Genomic DNA, 26,494 nt, shown 5'->3' with positions numbered 1-26,494 from the left:
CATAGGAGATGTCTCAGGAATTAGTACTTAATCTGTTCTTTATATCAGATGCTGTTAAAATTAATATTCTGTAGGCCCAGATAATTGCAGATTGTTGAATCTAGAAAAAAATATAACTAGAGCTAAAGAGTAAACGTGTATTCTTAACAAAAGACTAAGTATAGATTATTGCAAATGGAGAACCTGAAATCTGGGAGGACAGGGTTAATTTAAGAGCATAGCAAAGATTGGGGAAGTCAGAAAAACATAATTTGGAGTGATACTGTTACATAGTAAAAAGGGGGAAAAGCTGAGAAACAAAACCTTGGCAATGAATATAAACTAAATATGTATTTCCATGTTTGTTCCCTAAGGTTCATAAACAAAAACACATTAACATCAGATATGTTTTTCATTTTAATCAAAACAAAATGGTTCTAACAAGATGAAATTTTGTTGCTGACTTCTGTCACACACACAAGGACAGATCTCCAAACCATTTTGTTAATGGAGAAATGACACTCTGATTATTGGCTTCACATTCTACTCTGAGCTGTTTAACATTTGGATAATATCACAAATGAGTGAACATTTTTCAACATCTTTTAATATTTTTTTTGGCTGCATTTTACGCATTTCATAATCTGAGGTTTTATCATTTATATGAACTAAGCCTGCTGAAACCATTTGAGGATTTGCACATTTTCCAGTGTAGCTTTCTTGTCGTTTGTTAACCTCTGGAGCAGTATATGGTCTTGCAGAGTGTTTTGCCTGATTATGGCTATCATCTGGGTTCTTTCCTAAAAGTCTTGCTCTTGATTTTGCTTTTTGAAGATGCTTAAATGAGGTCACTTGTAACTCCTCAAATTTATCTGAACAATCCTAAAAATTAAAATAAAAGATCAGACTGGTAAGTTAGGTTTCTTAAAAGTACATTTTAAGTTTACAAGAACTAAAGTTTGTAGTATGAACAGTTAAAGAATAAAAGCTGGAATGTTTCTTAGGCAGTCCCCAAATTCGGACCCTATACCCAATGCCTCCAGTTAGATACTACCTTAGAAACAATGCTTTTAAAAAATCTTATTGTTTTAAAGGTTCTGTTATGTTAATAGGGATGAATGATATGAAGCTGGAAACCACAAAAACTTAAGGGAGCTGTCCTCAGGGGTCAGACTCCTAAACGAAGCTGGCCAGCCTACATTGTAATTTTTTTCCACCAAAATATCTCTCCCCTGACCCTAAGTATAAATTATAAACTCTTAAATTTTACCTTTTATATCATCCAAACTTTGATTTTCATTCTTTAAAAGTTAATTTAGTAAATACATTTTTAGTATATATACATATATCTCTATTTGTCTATCCATAATATATGTATAGAGAGAGCAGCAGCAGCATCTGAAAATATGGTTGCAGTGTTTACATTAAAAATAATAAATTTTTTTATGTGCGCTCTGACAGCAAGTAAAACATTCCAGGAAAATAATCGGAATATACATCAAAATATTTTTTTTAAATGATGGGTTTTTTTTTTCAAATATTTTATGATATGGCTATATTCTATAATAAAAATATACTCATCTACAAATACCCCTAAAAGGGTATGGAGCTATTAGTCCTTTCTCAAGTTAGTATAAGCCAGTTTCCTTAGCAGTTTGAGTAGGTCGTCCCTTAACACCTCGTAGAGATAGCCGCACCAAGAGAATGGGCTGCTTTGATTTAGAAACAAAGTAGGAGTGGGTTAATAGAGTTGCAGTGTTGGGGAAGGTTGGGCAGGAATGATAAGAATTAGGGCAGGCAGAAAGAAAACTTACAAAAAAGAAGGTACGAAGAGTATAAAGACAAATCCTGCCTACTTTTAATTTTTGCCTGGGTTTGGAGAAGGCAAAGAAACATTCTTCCTCTTCTCTCTTATGTACATGGAACAATTAGGTAAGCCACAGTATTAAGAGAACTTCTGTTACATGAGTGAGTAGCATACGTATACTTTTTGCCTCACAGCTGACAACTGATGGCTGGAGTGCCAGTGTAGGGGCGTGGAGACCCATGCCACTGATTACTCTTATGGGTGCTCCTGCAACTCAACTTCTCTCTCTTCTGTTTTGATTCCTTTGGGAAATTCCTGGGTTTTAGAAAATCAGATGAATAGGTCTTTCTAATCATATGACAAATGCCCTCTTATCACTCAATTCTCAGTTGTCAATTTTACTAGCGAGAAAAATTTAGAAACACTTGATTTAATAGAGGGAAATAAAGATAATTATCTTCCCTACCTGCTCTTAGGATAAGAATTCTGACATTTTATATGATCTTATACCATTTAACATAAACACAATTTGTTTGGAAAGGTGATATTAAAGATTCCATTTTTCTAAAGGAACTTCAGAAAGTTTTTCCTCTCCAAAAACTGTGAACTCATCTTCTACTTCTATTTCCTAGTGTGTACACACAAATGCATGCACAAGTATACACACATGCTCACTCACTACTAAATTACTGAACTTAGATAGAAAAATCCAAAATGGAGAGTAAAAGCTATACTGATATTTACCCTGCCACTGTATAACTAATATAATATTTACCTGTATAATATATAGCTATATAATATTTGCCCTGCCACTATAAAGCCAGTAATTTGCTTTACTGTGGAAAACAAATTCAAAGCAACTATTCTGAAATTAGATTACTTTCTCATTCAAAGGTAGAATTGGGCACATCAAGTTATCAAATAATATCAGTTTTAGAACTTGTGAGTTTTCCCAATTATGGATTATGCCTGTTATGCATACTAACAGAGAAGGGCAGTGGTCTAGAAATTTGAAATAAGTCCCTTTCATTCCTCGATTTTAACATTGTCTTAGAGTGGTTTGTATCAAGTCTAGTAGCAGATTTACCTTCCAAATTGTCTTATGTTAATATTAAAAATAGATTTGAATTCCCAAGCTTCTCAACACATGATATAGCAGAGGGGTGGTGATGAAATAAAAGTAGAAGTAAAATTAAAATTTTGCAATTCATAATCCAATAGACTAAATTTTGCATATCCTTAATTATTAGCAGAATACTGGCACATAGAAGGAGATTCATATTTGTTTACTGAAACAAAGATAATTCAGCTAAAAAAGTCTATATATTTATAGTTATATCTCTGTGAAAAGAAACTCTCAGCTGTGTTTCCACAGTATATGGTCACTGCCAATAGTCATTACAGGTTGCATCTCACAACAGTCCCTGGCTAATTTTAGTCAAGGCTAAAATCCAGCCAGTTTTCTATGGGCAGGGCTATGTGCCCTGGCCCTAGGCTGTGTCAGCCTGGAGGGTCACGCTCAGAGGAAAGGGTGCCTTTTTCTAATTTATGCCCCAGAGAGGGTGCCATTTACCTATTTTATACAAAGGCACTAGCTGTGTTAACAGTCCCCCTGATTTTGTGATTATATTTTGAGTCAGATGAGGTGACATTTGAATTTCAGTTTTTTTTTTTTTTTTTTTTTTAATTTGGAGGTTAGTATATCTTGGGGCAATTAAGGTTACATACACGCTTGCATGCAGAGATATATACCCTAAATTATTTACAGAACTTTGCCAAATACAGAAGTAGAAGACTTAGAAAAACATTATTACATGTATAGTTCTTCTTGCAGTCCAATGAAGCAATGTTCTTGGAACCGATTTCCTTAGATGAATTCTTGTGGTGGGTAGTGGGGTTGGTACCATCCTAACTGCCTTGTTAAATGACTTTTTTGGTTTGGCAACATGGTCTCTTTCTTTTCGGACCTTGGGTGTTAGATTTTCTCTCTTCAATACTTCTGGGAAGAGGGATGGTTTTGAGTTTTTCTCATCTTCTACAACTTTATATTGAAATGATTGTGATTCAGGGAAGTTGGCACATTTTTCGTTGCAAATTTCATTTGGTTTTATATAAAGAAACTGTATTTCTTGTTTGCATTGCGCAAATGTTACTAAACGTTTTTTATTATTGTTATTATTTCCTTTTAATCTCTGAAAATACTGGTCTTCTAGTTTTGATTTCTCCCGAGTCTCTGAATTGAAATGAGTGTTGGTGTGCCAGGAAGGGAAAGTGAGTCTGTTTAAATATTCTTCATCTCCCCTTGGCATTCTGCAATTAGGGATTCTTGGATACAGTGACAATACTGCTTCAGGTTTTTCTTGATTAGTCAATTCATAGATGTTAATATGGTCCTTTTTTCCAAGGGGCTTCATTTTCAGTGTCCTTTCAAAGCAAGCTTTTGACTGAGTTATTTTCGATTTACCACTCCAATTATATGGGTCTTGAACCTCTGCTTTACAAACAGAATTTTCTGCTTGGGGAAGCTGCATGAAACCATGTTCTTTCTTTTGTTTCTTAAGCACTATTTCTGTAAGTCTTTCTGATGACTTATTTAATGGAATTGCCTGTATATTTTTGTTGGAAGAAGGTTGTACTTTTATTAAACTTAGTGTTTTAGCTCCTTCATTAGGGTGATAACTTTTCTTTTCCCTAATTGTTGATGAATTTTCTTTTAAATTGTGTAAGTGAAAATATTCCTTTTCTTCCTTTCTGATCAATTCTGTTTCAATAAGTTTATCTTCAGTAACATTTTGCAAAGTGTTTTTTTGAACATTTTTTGAATATTTATTTTGCTTTTCTGAATGCTCCTCCATAAAGTGATTTTCATCTCTAAAAGGCAAATCTGTCGTTATATATTTTAATGGTGTCAAACTTGAATTAAGCAGATTTATATGCTGGTAGATCCCCTCTAATTGCCTTTCTGTTACTTGTCCTGATTTTGCAAGTTTTTCTATAAAAAGGCTCTGGAGGTGTTTGCTTAAGTCAGCTTTTAGATTTAACAATTCATTTTCTGATAAAGCTATAAGATAGTTTTGTAGAGGTTTATTTAAAGGATATTTCATGTTTATTTCAAGCCTTCTACCAAAACTTCCCTTTGAAATATCTTGTCCTACCTCATGAAAAGATATTGAGGAACTTTCAGTTCTTAAAGAAGATATGTCCGAGTGTATAGTCTCATGTTCTGTCTCGTTAAATAAACTGCTTTCTGAAAGGTTTTTTAGGAAATAGTTTTGGAGGATTTCATTTAAAAAGGATCTTAGCTTTATTTCTAAATGTTTATCTATAAAATGATGATTAAAATTGTTTACAAACATCATGATTTCTTTTACAGTTTCAGAATATTTCTCCTGAAAAATGTTTTGCCCTTTTGGTTCTGCTTTCTCATTCATCAAATGCAGATTTTGATAGATTTTTGGTAAGTCCTCCTTGGTGATATGTCCTGATTCTGAAAGTCTTTCTACAAGGTAATGCTGGATTTGTTTACTTAATTCAGATTTTAAATTTTTTACTTCTGACTCTGAGAGTTCTTCCAGAAACACACGCAGTTTTGGACTCAAAACAGGTTTTCTGTCTAATTTGTCTGTTTTATCAAAGTTCCCTTGGATTTCTTCAAGGTGTTCTGTATCACTTGGAAAAGAATGTTCAATTAGTCTTTCTAATTCTTTTTCTGGTTGTCTTTTCCTTTCAGACGGATTATACTTGAAAAAAACCTTAAAGATGTTTTTTAAAAAGGATTTTAACATTATTGTATCTGACTCATTAAGGCTATCCATTAATGAGCTACTTAAATTTTCTAAAGTAGAACTTAGATCATTTTCTTTTCTATCAAGCCTCTGACAATTACTTGGAAAATACGGTTTTTTATCTGGTACTGAATGATATTTTAAATCTTGTGGGGACATATTTTGGCCTTCCTCTATAAATTTAATTCTATTGATAGAAGAAGTGGTTTCTTTGGGAATGATGGGTATCGTCTTCTCTGAAAGGGGTTTTGTTTTGCTTTTGATTTCTGAATAATCCTTTGTGGAATCCTTTGGCTTTTCTTCAGGAAAGACTATCTCCATACCCAGCAAAGAACTCTCCTGGTGTTCTTTATCTAATTCTATCACTTTGACTATCCCAGATTCTAAAAGAGTATCTATAGGGAATGCTTGTATTATCTGACTTACAACAGATTTGGGCTGTAGAAATTCTATTTCATCATATTTTTCTTTATAGTGAACTGAAATATGTGAAGATAAATTTCTCTCCCAAGGTGTGGGTAATTGATCCTGAAAGTTCACCTGTGCCTTACTCAGCTCTTTCACTCCTATTTCCAACTCTGACAAGATCGGTGCAGTGAATATTTGTTTTATAACACAGTCATGTAAAAAGCCATTTACACCTGATTTGGAGCTAGGTACTTCATCTATTAAGTGTTTCTTTTTGAAGCTACTCTTTTTTTTCATTGGAAAATTTATCTCATCAGCCTCTAAGTGTTTTTCAGAGACACGTTCTTGTACCTCTGGAGATTCTTCTGGTCCACCTTCTGGAATTGAATCTGCAGGAATATTTTTAATTATTTGACTTAAAAGAGCCTTCGAATTTGAAATGTCTTTTTCTGAAAGCCAGCTGTTCAAATCTTGGATTTTTTCAAATACTTTGTCTTCCGTACCACTTGATGGTTTATCATGAATGCTTAGAGGTGGAGATCTACTTTTCTTTCTTGCTTCAGTGTTCATATAAACTTCTGGTTTAGAAAACAATTTGTCTGAAAGGTCTTGCAGATTTTTACTTAAAATTGACTTGAGTACCATTGATTGTTTTAAATTTTCTATATGGGGGTTAAGACTTAATGACTTTGAGAGGCGACATGTATCTGTATTTACATTTCCAGTCACTGATGATTCTCTTTCGAAGCAGCTTGGTAAAGATACACGTGGTAATCTTTCTTTTAACTTATTCTTAGTGTCTACAGTCTCTATTGTGTTGATAGTAGGATCACAGACTAACTTATTTTCAGTGTCTGAAGACTTTCTTCTGATGATATTAGAATCATGGGCCAAGTTTTTATTAGTAGGTCCTGTAGTTTTCGAATGTTCTGGGTAAGGTGGGTCTTGGTCTTCATACTCTATAACTTCTGCACTTAGAATATTTCTACTTTTGTATATATCTTGGTCTTTCCTTTTTCTGACTGACATTTTGTTGTTTGTATCCCTTAGAAAAGGATCAAAACTGTCCTTGAATTTCTGAAATTGCAATATTAAAAAAAGGTAAGAAATTCTGTAGCATTTATTTTGAATTTATAATAAATTTTCTACTTAATTTTCTATGAGCAATCTGTCAATTTATCTATTCATCCTCCTACCTTCTACAATGTAAGAAAACCAACTTTAATTATTTTAAAATATTTGAAATTGGAATGAAAATAAAATTTTAATGCAACATTTTTCAGATTCCTAATTCTGACACTCTTTTTTGTCCAAGTGCTTTTTGCTACCTGGACTTTTAAAATATTTAAAAGCCACCCATAGTTTCTTTTAACAACTCCATTTCCAGTGTTAAGTACATTTGCTTAGACAATGCCTAACATTAGGACTGAAGCCTTATTCATATATTTACATTTTAGTAGCAATGTAGAAATTTTTTTAAAAAATGCAAGCAAGTGGTAGCTGTCTCATGAAAAGTACCATAAATATTCTCTAAAGACTGATTTGGGGGCATATATCATCTGCCTTCAAGTCTGTGAGTTTCAAAAATGATGATGAGCTCCTCTCTGCCCTTAACACGTCACAGCGGAATCTTGCTTTTTTTTTTTTGGTGCATATTGTGTATGCCTCAGAAATGGTTAAGAGAGAACAGTATAAAAAACTCTGGATTACAGTGAAATATTTCAGTGTAATATCCATAGGCATTAGTTTCATAGCTCCAGGGTCAGACTATTCTATCATTGAAACAGGCTTCAAAATGAAGGCTGATTATTCAAACACTTTGTACATACAACTTCTACGTTATTCAGTTGAAAAAGACAGAATGTGAAATAATCAGCCTAAAATTTGTTTCATTTTATTTCAATTTAGTAGTTCAAAGTTCATTTTAATGGATAGAATTGATTGTAACTGGTTTTCAAATTCTAGTGGTCTTAAATCTGTCTAGGTGACAGATTAAAAATCGCCTGGGTTTTTTTTTTTTTTTTTTTTTTTTTTGAGAAAAATAGATTCCCAGCTTCCGTTTCCAGATTGAGATTCATTAGGTTGGAGGTGCACCTGGGAATATGTTTTTTTTTTTTTTTTTTAAAGGTAGGTGTTTCTAGTGAGTAGCATGGTTTTGGAACCATTGAATTACATAAAGTATTAGAGAAACCTACTAATAAAGTACAATTGATATTGGGATAGGATAACTTAGGACTCACCTTATATTTCGGTCCGAATTTTATATATTCTGGTTTAAAAGATGACGGATTGTATTCTTTAAGTGAAAAAGCAACCTTATAAAAAAAGAAGTTTTGATTTTAGACTACTCGTAATGCAAGGATATTTCCCAAGATCATTTTATTCTTCCAAGAGTTATTAAAGATATAAAAATGTTTAAAACCTAAAGAGGTAATTTTCTCATAACTACTATACTTTGCCAGTTATCAAAGAAATCTGTGTGTGTGTGTGTGTGTGTGTGTATATATATATATATATATAAAGTATATTAAAATAATAATTTGTTTGGTTTTGTAATATTCATCCTGTTGCATTTGTAAACTCAAAATAAAGCACAGCAACTTCAAGCAGACACAAAAGTAGAAATCCAAATGTAATTAGAACAAATTATTATTATTTGTTAGAACAAATGTAATCTTTTAAAAAAATTTTTTAACAGCTTTATTGAGATATAATTTACATACTATAAAGTTAACCCATTTAAGGTGTAAAAATCAATAGTTTTGTAAACTGTATTCACAACGTTATGCTCTAATTTTAGAGCATTTTGTTACCCCAAAAAGAAACATTATACCCACTGGCAGTCACTCCCCACCCATCCCAACACCCCAGCCATATGCAACCAGTAATACTTTCTGTCTCTATAGATTTACCTCTTCTGGACACTTTGTATGAAGGGGATCATACAATATGTAGTTTTGCTGTGCCTGGCTTCTTTTACTTACAATGTTTTCTAGATTCATCCATGTTTTAGCATATATCAGTACTTCTTTACTTTTTATGGCTAAATAATATCACATTGGATGGATATACCACATTTTGTTTATACATTTATCAATTGATAGATATTTGGGTTACTTCTAACTTTTGGCTATTTGCGTTTTTGTAAAAAGAAAATTATTTCTTTTTTAATTGAAACATTGATTATGCATATTTCTGGGGTACAGAGTTATATTTCAATACATGTATACAATGTGTCATAATCAAATCAGGATAATTAGAATATTCATCATCAAAAAGCTTTATTATTTCCTTGTGATGAGAATACTTGATCTCTTCTAGCCATTTCACAACAAAGAATAAATTATTGTTAATTATAGGTTCTTAGAACGTATTTTTCATATCTATCTGTAATTTTGTGTCCATTAACCAACTTCTTATACATTTTTACCCCTCCCCTTCCCAGCCTCTAGGCACCACAATTCTACTCTCTGCTTCTAAAAGTTCAACTTATTATTTTTTTTTAAACTCCTACATATGAGTGAGAACATGTTGTATTTATCTTTCTGTGCCTGACCTATTTCACTTAACATAATGTCTTCTAGGCTCATTCATATTGCTACAAATGACAGGATGTGATTTTTCATGGCTGAGTGGTATCCCATTGCGTATGTGTGTGTATATGTACATATATGTATATATATGTACATATACACACACACACATGCGCGTGCACACACACACACTCGTGTTTTATCTATATATATCTATATATCACATTTTCTTTATTCATGCATCTGTCAGTGGACACCTAGGTTGATTCCACATCTTGGCTATTGTGGATAGTGCTGTAATAAACATGGGAATGCAGATATCTCTTTGATATGCTAATTTCCTTTCCTTGGGATAAATAAACAGGAGTGGGATTACTGGATCATATGATAGTACTATTTGTAGTTTTTTGAGGAACCTTCATACTGTTTTCCATAATGGCTGTATTAATTTACATTACCACCAACAGCATTTAAGAGTTTCCTTTTCTCTTCATCCTGGCCAGCATTTGCTATTTTTTGACTTTTTGATAATAGCTATTCTAACTAGAGTGAGATGATATCTCATTGTGGTTTTGATTTGCTTTTCCCTGATGATTAGTGATGTTGAGCATTTTTTCATATACCTGATGGCCAATTGTATGTCTTCTGAGGAACGTCTATTTGGTTCATTTGCCCATTTTTTAATTGAGTTATTTGGTTTTTTTGCTGTTGAGTTGTTTAAATTGCTTGTATAGTCTGTATATTAATCCCTTGCTGGGTGAATAGTTTGCAAATATTTTCATTCTGCTGGTTGCCTCTTCACTCTGTTGATTGTGTCTTTTGCTGTGCAGAAGCTTTTCAGTTTAATACAACCCAATACGTCTATCTTTTCTTCTATTGCCTGTGCTTTTGAGGTCTTATTCATAAGGTCTTTTCCCAATCCTACATCCTGAAGTGTTTGCCTCTATTTTTTCTTCTAGGAGTTTTATACTTTCAGGTCTTATATTTAAGTCTTTAATACATTTTGAGTTATTTTGGTATATGCAGATCTAGTTTCATTCTTCTACATGAGGATATCCAGTTTTCTCAGCACCATTTATTGAAGAGGCTGTCCTTTCCCCAATGTATGTTTTTGGTACCTTTGTTGGACATCAGCTGGATGTAAGTACATAGATAGATTTCTGGGTTTTCTATTCTGTTCCATTGGTCTGTGTGTCTGTTTTTATACCAGTACCATGCTATTTTAGTTACTATACCCTTGTAGTATAATTTGAAGTCAGGTAGTGTTATGCCTCTGGCTTTATTTTTGTTGCCCAGGTTGATTTGGCTATTTGGGGTCTTTTTTTGTTCCATATGAATGTTAGGATTGTTCTCTCTATTTCTGTGAAGAATGTCATTGGTTTTTTAATGGGGATTGCACTGAATCTGTAGATTGCTTTCAGTAGTATGAACATTTTCACAACATTAATTCTTCTAATCCATGAACACTGGATGTCTTTACATCTTTTTGTGTCTTCTTTAATTTCTTTCAGCAGTGGTTTGTAGTTCTCATTGTAGAGATCTTTAACCTCCTTGGTTAAATTTATTCCTAGGTATTTTATTTTTTTGGTAGTTATTGTAAATGGGGTTGCTTTCTTGATTTCTCTTCTGCTAGTTCATTGTTGGAATATAAAAACACTACTGATTTTTTTTTTTTTTTTGTCTTTTTTTTTTTTCGTGACCGGCAACGGATCGCAACCCTCAGTGTCGCGCCCGTACCGGACCGGGACCGGCAACGGGATCGCAACCCTCGGTGTTGCTCCCGCACCTCGCTCAGCCAGTGAGCAGCCGGTCTGTATGTGGGATCCGAACCCTTGGTGGGAGCGCCTCCGCACTCCCAAGCGGCGCACTGTAGCAGTGAGCCACCGGGCCGGCCAGTATACTGATTTTGTACCCTGCAACTTTGCTGAATTTGTTTATCATTTCTAAGGGTTTCTTGGTAGGCTTTAGGTTTTTCTATATATAGGACCATGTCATCAGCAAACAGGGACAATTTGACTTCATCTTTTCCAAGTTGGATGCCCTTTCCTTCTTTCTCTTGCCTAATTGCTATAGCTAGTTCTTCCAATATATGTTAAATAGAAGTGGTGAGAGTGGGCATCCATGTCTTGTACCTGTTCTTAAAGGAAAAGCCTTCAGCATTTCTTCATTCAGGTTGATACTGGCAGTGGGTTTGTCATATATGGGTTATATTGTGTTGAGATACTTTCCTTCTATGCCTAATTTACTAAGAATCTTTATCATGAAGGGATGTTGAATTTTGCCAAGTGCTTTTTCTGTGTCTGTTGAGATAATCATATGGTTTTTGCTTTTGATTTTGTTGATGTGGTGTATTACATTTATTGATTTGCATATGTTGAACCATCCTTGCATCCTTGGGATGAATCCTACTTAATCATGATGTATAATCCTTTGGATGTGCTGCTGTATTCTATTTGCTAATATTTTATTGAGGATTTTTATGTCTCTGTTCATCAAAGATATTTATTGGCCTGTAGTTTTCTTTTTTTATTGTATCTTTGTCTGTTTTTGGTATCAGGGTGATGCTGGCCTCATAGAATGAGTTTGGGAGAGTGGCCTCTGTTTCAATTTTTTGGAATAGTTTGAAGAGAATTAGTATTAATTCCTCTTTAAGTGTTTTGTAGAATTCAGCAGTAAAGCCATGTGATCATGGGCTTTTCTTTGTTGGGAGACTGCTTATTACTGCTTTAATCTTATTGCTTGTTATTGGTCTGTTCAGGTTTTCTATTGCTTATTGGTTCAGTCTTGGTAGTTTGTACATTTCCATAAGTTTACCTATTTCCTCCAGATTTTCAAATTTTCAAAAATAGTTGTTCATAATAGTATCTAACGATTCTTTGCATTTCTGTGGTATCAGTTGTAAAGCCTCCTTTTTAATTTCTGATTTTGGTATTTGGGTGTTCTCTCTTCTTTTTTTAGTTAGTCTAGCTAATGGTTTGTCTATTTTTGTTTGTCTTCTCAAAAACCAGCTTTTTGTTTTGCTGATCTTTCGTATCATTTTTCTAGTCTCTATTTCATTTAGTTCTGCTTTGACCTTAATTATGTCTTTGTGTCTACTAATTTTGGGATTAGATTGTTCTTGTTTTTCTAGTCCTTTGAGTTGTAATGTTAGGTTGTTTATTTGAAGTCTTTCTTTTCTTTTGATGTAAGCATTTATTGCAATAAACTTCCCTCTTAGTATTGAGTTTACAGAATCCCATAGGTTTTTGGTATGATATGTCTTAAATTCATTAGTTTCAAGAAATTTTTTGATTTCCTGCTTAATTTCTTCCTTAACCCGTATGTGGTTCAGGAGCATGTTGTTTAATTTCCATGTATGTGTATATTTTCCAAAGTTTTGCTTGTTATTGATTTCTAGCTTTAATCCATCTATGTCTGAAGAGACACTGGAAATGATTTCGATTTTTAAAAATTTGTTGAGACTTGATTTGTGACCTAATGTGTGGCCTATCCTGGAAAATATCCCATGTGCTGATGAGAAGTATGTATATTCTGTAGTTTTGGATGAAATGTTCTGTAGATGTCTGCTAAGTCCAATTGATCTAAAGTGTAGTTTAAGGTCCTGTGTTTCTCTGTTAATTTGTTGCCGAGATTATCTAACCAATGTTGAGAGAGGAGTGTTGAAGACCCCAACTATTACTGTATTGGGGTCTACTGCCCTTTAGGTCTAATAGTGTTTGCTTTATAGATTTGGGTGCTCTGATGTTGGGTACACATATATTTATGGTTGTTATATCTTCTTGCTGAATAGATCCCTTTATCATTACATAATGACCTTTTTATCTTTTTATAATTTTTGGTTTAAAGTCTATTTTATCTGATATAAGAATAGGTACTCCTGCTCATTTTTGGTTTCTATTTGCATGGTAAATCTTTTTCCATCCCTTCACTATTTTCTGTGTGTCTTTATAGGTGAGGTGAATTTCTTGTAGGCAGCTTATACTTGGGTCTAGTTTTTAAAATCTATTTAGCCAGTCTACGTCTTTTGAGTGGGGAATTTAATCCATTTACATTTAGGGCTGTTTATTGAAAGGTACTCTTATTCCTGGCATTTTATTGATTTTTGTATGATTGTTTTAAATATCTTTTTTCCTTTATTTCCCTTTTATTGTTTGTCTTTGGTGTTTTTTGGTTTTTGAAGTGGTAAGATATAGTTTCTTTCTCTTGTTTGAATATCTGCTTTACCACGGGGTTTTGTTCTTTCTTGTGTATTTATGGTGGTGATTATTGCTTTTTGGATTCCAAATGTAGGACTCCCTTGAGGATTTCTTATGTGGCTGATCATATGGTGGTGAAGTTTTTGTTTGTCTGGGAAATACACTATTTCTCCTTCATTTCTGAAGGAAAGCCTTGCTGGGTATAGTATTCATGGCTAGCAGTATTTTTCTTTTAGTACTTTAAATATATCATCCTATTCTCTCCTGTCCTGTAAGGTTTCTGCTAAGTAATGTGGGTTAGTTTGATGGGGAATTCCTTATATGTGATTTGACACTTTTCTCTTGCTGTTTTTAGAATTCTCTCTTTGTCTGTACTTTTGACAGTTTGACAATGTATGTTGGCAAGGTTATTTTTGGGTTGAATCTGATTGAGGATATTCGAGCCTCTTAGATCTAGAAGTTAATATCTGCCCCAATACCTGGGAAGTTTTCCACTGTTATTTCATTGAATATGTTTTCAAAGCCTGTTCCTTTCTCTTCTCCTGCTGGAACACCCATTATTCAGACATTTGTATGCTTAAGGTTGTCTTATAGGTTTTCTTCATTTTAAAATTCTTTTCTTTTCTTTTTCTTTTTCTTTTTTTGTTTGTCTGTGTTTTTCCAAAAAGCCTATCTTTGAAGTCAGAAATTCTTTCTTCTGCTTCCTCTAGCCTGTTGCTTAAGCTCTCAGTTGTATTTTTTATTTCATTGAATGAATCCTTCAGTTTTAAGAGTTCTGCTATGTTCTTTTTTAAGGTATCTATCTTTTCATAAAGTTCCAGATCCTGGATTGTTTTTTTCATTTCATTGTGTCATCTATGAAGTTTCTTGTATCTCACTGAATTTCCTTAAGATTATTGCTTGAAGTTGCTTTTTGTACATTTCATATGTTTCTTGTTGGGTCTGGTACTGGAGAATTCCTTTTGGGGTGTTATGCTGTCTTATCATTTTAATATTTCTAGCATTCCTACATTGATGTCTGGGCATCTGGTGGAGCAGTTGCTTCTACTATTCAGGAGTGGCTTTTGAGGAGAGAGATTCCCTCCTGTAGCTGTGTTTTATATTGACTGTTGTGCAGGGTGTTTTAATTTTGGCTCTGGGTAGACATAGTAGTGTAGTCTCTGTGTGGTTACTTCAACTGTACCTGGTGTGGGAGTTGTCTGTGAATGTCTCCATGGCCTAGGCATGGGGGCACTCAGTACTTCCTTGCTGATGTAAGTGACACTGGGTTGGGTCATCGTGGTCATGAGTAAGATATTGAGCTCTTGGGAGAAGAGCCTGGATGTCCTGTCACTCCTTGTCTGAGGTGAGTGACCCTGAGCAGCCTTGCTTGCATCCCAACTAGTGTCTCATAACCTTGATAAGTGTTATGGGGTGATCTGAAGGTCCTCAGCTTAAATGGATGACCCTGGGTGACATTCTTAGGGTTTGGGATTAGGACCTTATGTACTGAGGAGGACGATAGGGTGCTCAACAGCCCCCCAGCTAGAGTGGGTGACTCAATAGTGTCACTACAGCTCTGGGAAAAGCCCAGTGCCCCCAGGAGAGGCACTGAAGTACTCTGTAGCTTCACTGTTGAAGTAGGTGACTCTGAGTGGGATCACTGGATTTGTGTGTGGACCTATTTCTGTGAAGAATGTCATTGGTATTTTGATAGGAATTGCATTGAATGTGTGGATTGCTTGGGGTAATATGAACATTTTAATGATGTTAATTCTTCCAACTCATGAATATGGGGTATCTTTCTATTTATTTGTGTCTCTTCAGTTTTTTTCACCAATGTTTTAGTTTTCATTGTAGAGGTCTTTCACCTCCTTGGTTAAATTTACTCCTGGGAATTTCATTTTTTTTTTGGTAGCTATTGTGAATAAGATTACTTTCTTGATTTCTTCTTCAGCTATTTCATTGTTGGCATATAGGAAGGCTTCTGATTTTCATGTGTTGACTTTGTACCCTGTTACTATACTGAATTCATTTATTAGTCCTAGTAATTTTTTGATGGAGTCTTTAGGGTTTTCTATGTATATAATCACAGATGGCACTAATTTTTAGAGAACAGTTTTTTGATGTTTGGGTGGATGACTGGGGAAAGACAATGCTGCCAGTAGTGTATGCTCTGTGTATACAGAGAAATAGAAAAATACTGAAGAAGGGTCCAAGTGATCTAGCTGTTCCAAATGCAGCTCTTCAATTAATAGCTATGAAGTTTTCCTCATGATCTGATTCTCCTTGTATATGCTGACTGAATTTATTGCTTCTCAGGCCTACCTGATTTTTTATGTTTAAGGCTATGGTTTTCCTAATTGGGGTTTTTAACTAAATCAATCCCATCTTCTTTTATATATTCTGTTTTTTTCTTAAGCTTTTTGGGTCCTGATGTCTCACCTTATTGATTTCCAATATTGCCATCGGTTCTCTCTTTTTGAAATAATATTTTCTGTTAATGTACTGAAACCTTGGGAGTTTGGAGAGTAGACCCAAATGTTTAGTTTACTATCCTGAAGCTCCTGTATTGATTTGTTTTGTTGTTTTTTCTACCTTCCTAAGATGAATGCCTAGAGTATTTCCCCTCAATATCACTTTAATGAAGTTTTTATTTACAAAAGTATTATATCTTCAGGTAATCAATAATAGAGTTAAACAGAGTAAAATTTAATAGTGTCCACCTTCCACTTGAGTTACTCCCTTGAGAAAACAATGTTAGCATTATGAAACCATTCACATTTCATGCTTATATTAGATGGGAGCTTTTGTTTGCTCTCTTTTTCACAAAAATGAAATCATATTTTTCTACTACTTGTTCTTTCACTTCCTTCTCATGAGTTTCACTTATTTTTTTTTTATTTTCTAAATTCTTGAAAACAATGAACTTTCAAATGTTAGAATTTAAACTGTTTTAAGGGAGATTTGGGGAAATTTAAGCAAAGGAAACGAAATGGGCAAGAAAACAAGTGTGAAAGTATAAGATGTATTTTAAGAATTCAGAGTTAGACGCATTTGGTTAGAGGAGAGGAACTATATTGGGTAATATTGAGAAACTGGTAGATATAGTTCAGAGTTGGTGTGTGAGGGCAAAGAATAACAGCAGAAGTGGGAAGTCATTGAAGATTTAAGAATAGAGTCATGTTATTAACTGATTAATATTAATGAAACCTTAAAATAATCCAAAATATCTTTTATGAAAATGTTGTTTATTGAATTGTTATTTTAATTAACTTGATATAGGATAAACCCTCTACAGACTAAAAGAGGTAATGTATAGGAAAGTGGTTTGAAGTACTAAGTGTTCTAAAAAGAGATGGTGTTGAGTTTTCTCTGGTTGAGTTGGCAGTGTGGATGCATATTATGATGCTTCTACAGCCACCTAATTTCCCTCATGACTGTTTTAATTGTGTGGTGGAATGAGGAGTCGATGAAAACTTAGGACACCTAGGATTTAGGCTACTAATCATCTGGGTAACATGGGGCAAGGAACTTCAGCTTCAGATTCTTGTGTAAAGTAATATCTAGAACTGGATTATCTCTAAAATGTCTCCATTTCTAAAAATTCAATGGTTCTACGATTCTATAATTGTTCCTATACACTTTGATTTAGCACCAAGAGTTTCTTTAGTCAATTTAAATTATTCTTTTAAAAATAACAGGTTGATAATCATTGAAAATGCTATCTCAATATAATATTAGCTTCCATTTACTATCTAAAAGCATTTCATAGCCGCTTAAAATCAGATTACATTTGTTTGGAGACACTAGGGGGGTGGGTTCAAGATGGCTGATTAGAGGTCCCCAACTCTTACCTCTCATGCAAAGAAAGTCTAAAACAACAAGTGTATACTCACATGTTTAATAGAGTTTCTGGGAGAAAACACCAGAATTCAGCAAAAGGTTGAGAAACATCCTCCTGAGGTTCAGAAACTCAAGAAGGCAGCACTGAAAGATAAGTGAAGTGCCCCACCAACATCAGCACAGGGCCAGGAGAGACTCCTTGCTATGGGGGAAAGGTAAGCAAAGTCCAAGGTCCTGGCCACAGACCTAGCAATCCTGCCCAGGATCACCCACTACAGCTGTGGAGCTGCGGAGTACCCCAGTGCTTCTCCAAGGAGCCCAAAACTTCATCCACAACACCAGCAACACTGCCCAGTGTAACCTCTTCCAGCTGAGGAGCCACAGAACTCCACAGTGTCCCTTCTGGGACAAAGCTGCCAAGAATATAGAGTGGGAAAAGGACAGTCTCTTCAATAAACAGTGCTGGGTAAACTGGATAGCCACATGCAAAGATTTAAACTAGACCCCTACCTCTCACCGTACATAAACATCAACTCAAAATGGATTAAAGATCAAGATTTAGGAACCAAAACTATGATACCATTAGGAAAAAACATGGGGGAAATGCTACATGAAGTGGGAGTGGGTGGCACAGGCAACTAAAGCAAAAATACACAAATGGGATTACAACAAGACACAGCAAGAGATGCTATTAACAAAGTGAAGAGGCAACCTACAGAACGGGAGATAGTGTTTGCAAACTATACATCAGACAAAGAAATAATATTAGAATATATAAGGAACTCAAACAACTCAACTGCAGAAAAACAACCCAATTAAAAAATGGTCAAAGGACCTGAGCAGACATTTCTTAAAAGAAGACATACAAATGGCCAGCAAGCACATAAAAAAATGCTCAAAATCATCAGGGAAATGCAAATTAAAACCACAATGAGATATCATCTTACCCCAGTCAGAATGACTATTATCAACAAGACGGAAAATAACAAATGCTGGCAATGATGCAGAGAAAAGGGAACTCTCCTACATTGTTAGTGCTAATGTAAATAGGTACAGCCATTGTGGAAAACAGTATGGATGTTCCTCAGAGAACTAAAAATAGATTTAACTATGACCCAGCAATTTCACTACTGGGTATATACCCAAAGGAAATGAAATCCATATAATGAAAAGACTCTTGTACTCCCATATTCATCTCAACACTCTTCACAATAGCCAAGAGATGAAACCAACCTAAATGCCCATCAATGGATGAATGGATTTTAAAAACTGTGGTGTGCAATGGAATACTATTCAGCTACAAAAAGAAATGATTTTCTATCATTGGCGGCAATATGGATGGAACTGGAAACCATCACTTTAAGTGAAGTAAGTCAGGCACAGAAAGACAAATACCACATTATCTCACTCATATGTAGAATCTAAAAAAAAAAAAAAGTGCTTCTCATAAAACTAGAGTAGAATGATGGTTACCAAAGACCAGGAGTGGAGGGGAATTGGGGAGAAGAGAGTGTTGGACTAACAGGTACAAAACTATGCTATTTACCCTAAATGAATCATTGTGCAGTATATGCATGTATTGAAACACACTGAACCCCACAAAATGTACAGGTAAATGTAAATGTGGAATCTACATGGAACAAGGAGGAACACAACAATAAAAGGCTTTTAAAAAAAATCTAAACTAGGGAACAATTGAAAAAATAATAAAAGTTAAATGGCATAAATGGAAAAACAAACAGAAAACATGCCATCTGCCTCGGTGGAGATCTTTTATGAGTTTTGGGCCTTGATAGAGAAGCAGAGTAGAGCTTGTTGAAACTCACACTTCCACATCAGATAATAGAAGGGGGATTAAAAGAAAGGAAAGGAAGTTGCATCCATGAGAGAAAGACACCGGTTCTTTAGAAATGTAAGGTTCCCAGCCATCCTTTCTGTTCTCTTCTGTCCCCACACACTCTCCAGGGAAGTCTGCATGTCACTTACACAGAGCATGATTAAACAATCAGTATATTCCTCCATTCACAAATATAGTCATGAGCTGCATTATGACATTTCTGTAAACAATGGACCGCATATATGATGGTGGTGCCCTAAGATTATAATGGCTATAGTATCTGGGTTTGTGTAAGTACACTCTATGTTTGCACAATGACGAAATTGCCTAATTACACATTTTTCAGAGTGTATCTCCTCCTTTAAGTGACTCATGACTGTATAAAATGGATGAATAAAGTTCACCAGATCACATATCACATATGTGATAGAGATTGATAGTTGCTTTCCCAAAATATATTCTTATAAGAACCTCAATTTTTTAGGAGCCTATATGTCCCCAGCTGAAGGAGCTACATCTTCTGGCCTCCTTTGCAGACAGGAATGTCCATGTGACAAGATTCTTGCCAGCTATATATAATTGGAAGTTGTTGGGAGAAGCTTCTGAGAGTGTACCTTATGACAGAGGCAGGTACCTAAATGACCTTTGTCCTTTTCTTTCTTCCTGCCTGGAATACATTGTGATATGTGGAGATACAGAGTGCATCTGGTGTTACCCTACAGTAACATGCAATGTTGAGGATAGCTAATCAAAAAGAAAGGGAATCTGGGTTTCTGATGACATCATGAAACGACTACATCGCTATTTAAGCTACTGTTTCTAAGATTTTGTTACTCACAGCTAAACATAATTCTTAACTGATCCAACAACTTCCAAATATACCAAGTTTATTCTTTCACAATGAAATGAAACTAGAAATCAGTAATAGAAAAAAAAAACTGGAAAATTCACAAATATGTGGAAATTTAAAAAATTTTAAACGAATGGGTCATAGAAGAAGTCACAAGGGAAATTAGAAAATACTTTAAGACAAATGAAAATGAAAACACAACATACCCAAACTTAAGGGATGCAGTAAAATGAGTGTTAGAGAGAAATGTATGGCTATAAGCATTTACATTAAAAAACAAAAGATATCAAATCAATAACCTAACTTTATACCTTAAAGAACTACAATAAGAAGAGCAAACCAAACCTAAAGCTAGCAGAAGAAAGGAAATAATAAAGATTAGAGTGAAAGTAAAAAAAATAGAGAATTGAAAGACAATAGAGAATATCAACATAACCAAAAATTGGTTATTTGGAAAGATCAACAAAATTAACAAACCTTTAGTTAGATTGACTAAGAAAAAAAGAAATACTCAAATTACTAAAATAATAAATGGAAGTGGGATATTACTACTGATTTTACAGAAATAAAAAGGACTATAAGAGAGTACTATGAACATCTATACACCAACAATTTGGATAAGTTATATGAAATAGACAAATCCCTCAAAAGAGCCAAACTACTGAAACTGACTCAAGGAGAAACAGACAATCTGAATAGACTTATAACAAGTGAAGAGACTGAATTTAAAAATAAAAAACTAGCTCCTCTGGACCTCAGATGATCTACTCTATCTCTTCACCCAGAATCTCTTGATTCAGTTATCTGTGGGCTTGTTGTCCCCTTGTAACTTTATGACCAGTTCCTAGTGCTTTTTCTGTCTGCATTCCAAGTTATGTGAGATAGAGACAAGCAAGTCAGTTCTTCAGGTATTCCCTAGCCAGGTAAGAACAGACATACACGATAATTTGCAAATAAGATCTGCTATGCTCACTCCATTTCATGAGGAGAACTGGGAACTTGGCTTCCACTGCTCAAGACCAAGAATGCTGCTGTGCCTGGGAAGGGGTGGACCCTGTGTAAATAAAAAGGCCATGAAACTTTCCTACTGTTTTGAAGAGGGCTATTTCTTGATTGTGTGTTTGCTTGGTTGCTGTAAACGTTTGATTGTTTTTCAGAGCTCTTAAAGTTAGTTCAGACAGCTCTGGTTGGTTTTGTTGATGTTCCTCGGGGAATAAGAGCTTAGAACGTCCTAGTTTGCCATTTTATTATTGTCACTCGCCATTAACATTTCTTGTGGAGCAGGTCTGTTTGCAATTAGTTCTCCAGCTTCTGTTTGCTGCAAAGGTCTTTATTTTACCTTCATTTTGAAAAATGTAATCACTGGTTAAAGAATTCAAGGTTGACAGGTTTTTTTTCTTTTATTACTTTAAAATGTTGCTCCATATTCTTCTGCCTTGCAGTCTCTAACAAGAAGTCTGCTATTTGTTCCCCTACAAATAATGTGATTTTTGCCCCGCCCCCCCATTCCTGTTAAGTTTTTCTCTTTAACATTGGTTCTCAGCAATGCAATTATGATATATGTCTTTGCATGGTTTTCTTTAGGTTTGTTCCCCTTGAGATTTATTGAGTTTCTCAAATCTGCAGGTTTACAGTTTTCATTAAATTTGAAAAAATTTTGGTCAACATTTCTTCAGATACTTTTTTCAGTTTCCTCTCCCTCTGAAACTCTAATTTCATGTACATTATACCACTTGGTATTTCCACACAAGTTACTGATGCTCTGTTTATTTTTTTAAATGTTTTTTCTCTGTATGCTTCATTTTGTATTGCTTCTAATCCTATGTCTTCATGTTTACTCATCCTATCTTCTGTGGCATCTAATATGCAGTTGATACCTTAAAGGTTATTATTCATTTCAGATATCATATTTTTTATCTCTAAAAATTCCATTTGGCCTATTTACACCTTATATTTCTCCTTTTTATACTCATGTTTCATCTACCTTCTTGAACATATGGAGTACATTTATAATAGCTCTTTTAACATCCTTTTCTGTTTGTTCCATCATCTCTGTCATTTCTGGGTCTGTTTCTATTGATGAGTCATATTTTCTTGCCTTTTTATATGCCTGATAATTTTTTTTGTTTTCATTTATTTTATTTTATCAATATACAATGTAGTTGATTTTTGTGTCCCTTTACTGATTCCTCCCTCCTCCCCCATCCCATCCATCAACATCATATCTGTTCACTTGACTTAACAAGTTCAAGGAATTGTGATTGTTGTGTCTTCTTCCCTGCCCCCCATTTGTTTGTGTATTTATTTATTTATTTTTCACTCCCACAAATAAGTGAGAACATGTAGTATTTCTCTTTCTGTGCCTGACTTATTTCACTTAATAAAATTTTGTCTAAGTCCATTCATGTTACTGCAAATGGTAATTTCATTCTTTTTTATAGCAGAATAGAATTGCATTGTGTAGATATACCACATTATCCATACTCACTCATCTGATGATGGACAGTTGGGCTAGTTCGAACTCTTGGCTATTGTAAAAAGTGCTGCAGTAAACACTTTTTACAGGTATACAAAAGGAATACAGGTATACAAAAGGAATACAGGTATCCCTTTGACATGATGATTTCCATTCCTCTGGGTATATTCCCAGCAGTGGAATAGCTGGATCATATGGTAGATCTATCTGTAATTGTTTGAGGAACCTCCAAACCATTTTCCATAAAGGCTGCACCATTTTGCAGTCCCACCAACAGAGTAGGAGGGTTCCTTTTTCTCTGCAAGCATGCCAGCATTTACCATTCTAAATATTTTGGATATTAGCCATCCTAACTGGAGTGAAATGGTATCTCAGTGTGGTTTTGACTTGCATTTCCCAAATGCTGAGTGATATTGAACACTTTTTCATGTGTCTGTTGGCCATTCATATATCTTCCTTTGAGAAATGACTATTTAGCTCCTTTGCCCATTTTTAAATTGGGTTGCTTGTTTTTTTGTTGTAAAGTTGTTAGAGTTCCTTGTATATTATGGATATTAATCCTTTGTAAAATGTATATTTTGCAAATATTTTCTCCCACTCTGTGGGTTGTCTTTTAACTCTGTTAATTGTTTCTTTTGCTGTGCAGAAGCTTTTTAGTTTAATATAATCCCATTTTTTAATTTTTCCTTTGGTTGACTGTACTTTTGGGGTTATATTCATGAAGTCTGTACCCAATCCTACTTCCTGGAGTGTTTCCTCTATGTTTTCTTTAAGGAGTTTTATTGTTTCAGGGTGTATATTTAATTCTTTAATGCATTTTAAGTTGATTTTGGTATATGGTGAGAGGTATGGGTCTAGTTTCATTCTCCTGCATATGGATATCCAGTTTTCCCAGTACCATTTGCTGAAGAGGCAGTCTCTTCCCCAGTGTGTAGACTTGGTGTCTTTGTCAAAGATCAGATGGCTGTAGGTGTGTGGGTTGATTACTTGATTCTTTATTATATTCCATTGATCTGCATGTCTGTTTTTATGCCAGTACCATGCTGTTTGGGTTATTATAGCTTTGTAGTGTAGTTTAAAGTCATGTATGCCTTCAGCTTTATTTATTTATTTATTTTTGCTCAGAATTGCTTTTGCTATTTGTGGTCTTTTGTTATTCTATATAAATGTTAGGATAGTTTTTTCCATTTCAGAGAAAAATGTCATTGGAATTTTGATGGGGATTGCATTGAATGTGTAGATCACTTTGGGTAGTGTAGACATTTTCACAATGTTAATTCTTCCAATCCAAGAGCGTGGGATATTTTTCCATCTTCTTGTGTCATCTTTAATTTCTTTCAACAGTGGTTTGTAGTTCTCATTGTAGAGACTTTTCACATCCTTGGTTAACTTTATTCCTAAGTATTTTATTTTTTTGCTGGCTATTGTAAATGGGCTAGCTTTCTTGATTTCTTTTTCTGCATGTTCACCATTGGAGTATAGAAATGCTACCTAATTTTGTGTGTTGATTTTGTATCCTGCAACTTTGCTGAAATCATTTATCAACTCTAAGAGTTTTTTTGTAGAGGGTTTATGCTGTTCCATATGTAGAATCATGTCATCTGCAAACTGGGACAGTTTGACTTCATCTTTTCCAATCTGGATGCCCTTTATTTCCTTCTCTTCTCTGATTGCTCTGGCTAGTACTTCCAACACTATGTTGAATAGGAGTGGTAAGAGTGGGCATCCTTGTCTAGTTTCTGTTCTGGAGGGAAAAGCTTTCAGCTTTTACCCATTCAGGATGATACTGGCAGTGGGCTTATCATATATGGCTTTAATTATGCTGAGATACTTTCCATCTATACCTAACTTGTAGAGAATCTTTATCATAAACCAATGTTGAATTTTGTCAAATGCTTTTTGAGCGTCTATAGAGATGATCATATGGCCTTTGATTTTATCGATGTGGTGTATCACATTTATTGTTTTGTGTATGTTGAACCAAACTTGCATCCCTGGGATGAAGCCCACTTGATCATGGTGTATAATTTTGTGTATATGTTGCTGTATTCTGTTAGCTCGTATTTTACTGAGGATTTTTGCATCTATATTCATCAAAGATATTGGCCTGTACTTTTCTTTTTTTGTGGTATCTTTGTCTGGTTTTGGTATCAGGGTGATGTTTGCTTCACAGAATGAGTTTGGGGGCAGGCCCGGTGGCGCACTCAGTAGAGTGCGGTGCTTGGGAGTGTGGCGGCACTCCCGCCGAGTGTTCAGATCCCATATAGAGACCGGTCCGCTCACTGGTTGAGCGCGGTGCGGGCGCGACACCGAGGGTTGCGATCCCGTTACCGGTCACGAAAAAAGACAAAAAGGAAAAAAAAAAAAAAGAATGAGTTTGGGAGAATGGCCTCTGTTTCAGTCTTTTGGAATGGTTTGTAGAGAATTGTTATCAATTCCTCTTTGAAGGTTTAGTAGAATTCTGCAGTGAACCCATCTTGTCCTGGGCTTTTCTTTGTTGTGAGCCCTCTGATAACAGCTTCAGTCTTGTTTATTGTTATTGGTCTGTTCAGTTTTTCTACATCTTCTTTGCTCAGTTTTAGTAGTTTGTGTGTCCAGAAATTTATCCATTTCCTCCAGATTTTCAAGTTTGTTGGCATTTAGTTGTTTATAGTAGTCTCAAATGATTCTTTGTATTTCTGAGGTATGAGTTTTTCATTTCTAATTTTTGTTATTTGGGTCTTCTCTCTTCTTTTTTTTAGTTGTCCTTGCTAATGGTTTGTCAATTTTATTTATCTTTTCAAAAACCAACTTTTTGATTCATTGATCTTTTGTATTGTTTTTTGGGTTTCTGTTTCATTAAGTTCTGCTCTGATCTTAATTATTTCTTTCCATCTACTAACTTTGGGTTTGGATTGTTATTGTTTTTCTAGTTCTTTAAGATGAAGTGTCAGGTTGTTTACTTGCCATCTTTCCTTTCTTCTGAAGTAAGCATTTAATGCGATAAATTTCCCCCTTAGTACTGCTTTTGCAGTATCCCACAGGTTTTGGTATGATGTATCATTATTTTCATTAGTTTCAATAAATTTTTTGATTTCCTGTTTAATTTCTTCTTGGACCCATATGCCATTAAGGAGAATGCTGTTTAATTTCTATGTGTTTGTATGGTTTCCTAAGTTTTGTTTATTATTGATTTCTAATTTTAATCCATTGTGATCTAAAAAAAATACATGGAATAATTCCAATTTTTTAGAATTTGTTGAGACTTGATTTGTGACCTAACGTGATTTATCCTGGAGTATGTTCCGTGTGCTGATGAGAAGAATGAATATTCTGAGGTTGTTGCATGGAATGTTCTATAGATATCTGCCAAGTCCAATTGGTCTAAAGTGTTGTTTAGATTTTGTGTTTCTCTACTGATTCTTTGCCCAGATGATCTGTCCAATATTGAGAGTGGCATGTTCAGGTCCCCTGCTATTTGGTATTAATGTCTATCTCACTCTTTAGGTCTAATAGTGTTTGCCTTATAAATCTGGCTGCTCTGACATTGGGTGTGTATATTTTTATGATTGTTATGTATTCTTGATGGATAAATCCTCTTATCATTATATAGTGGCCTTCTTTATCTCTTTTTATGGTTTTCAGTTTAAAGTCTATTTTATCTGATATAAGAATAGCTACTTCAGCTCACTTTTCATTTCTATTTGCATGGTATATCTTTTTCCATCTTTTCATTCTTAGTCGATGTGTGTCTTTACAGGTGAGGTGAGTCTCTTGAAGGCAGCAGACAGTTGTGTCTGCCTTTTTTTTTTTTTTTTT

The 26,494-nt window shown here is 34.6% G+C and overlaps 1 protein-coding gene across 1 annotated transcript; it reads right to left on the bottom strand.

Moving 5' to 3' along the window:
• Positions 1–378: 378 nt before the first annotated feature.
• On the bottom strand, positions 379–16,156 carry ALS2CR11 (amyotrophic lateral sclerosis 2 (juvenile) chromosome region, candidate 11). Its single transcript, XM_008581652.1, has 4 exons — positions 16,133–16,156; positions 8,223–8,294; positions 3,601–7,065; positions 379–861 (listed from the first exon to the last, which is right to left on the bottom strand). Exons 1-4 carry the CDS (start codon positions 16,154–16,156, stop codon positions 523–525), a joined length of 3,900 nt encoding a protein of 1,299 aa, XP_008579874.1. The 3' UTR covers positions 379–522.
• Positions 16,157–26,494: the final 10,338 nt, after the last annotated feature.

This window comes from Galeopterus variegatus, unplaced genomic scaffold, assembly GCF_000696425.1.
Source record: "Galeopterus variegatus unplaced genomic scaffold, G_variegatus-3.0.2 Scaffold2425, whole genome shotgun sequence".
NCBI lineage: Eukaryota > Metazoa > Chordata > Mammalia > Dermoptera > Cynocephalidae > Galeopterus > Galeopterus variegatus.
The sequence above is the reverse complement of the archived record's forward strand: the minus strand, read 5'-3'. Positions and strand labels throughout refer to the sequence as shown.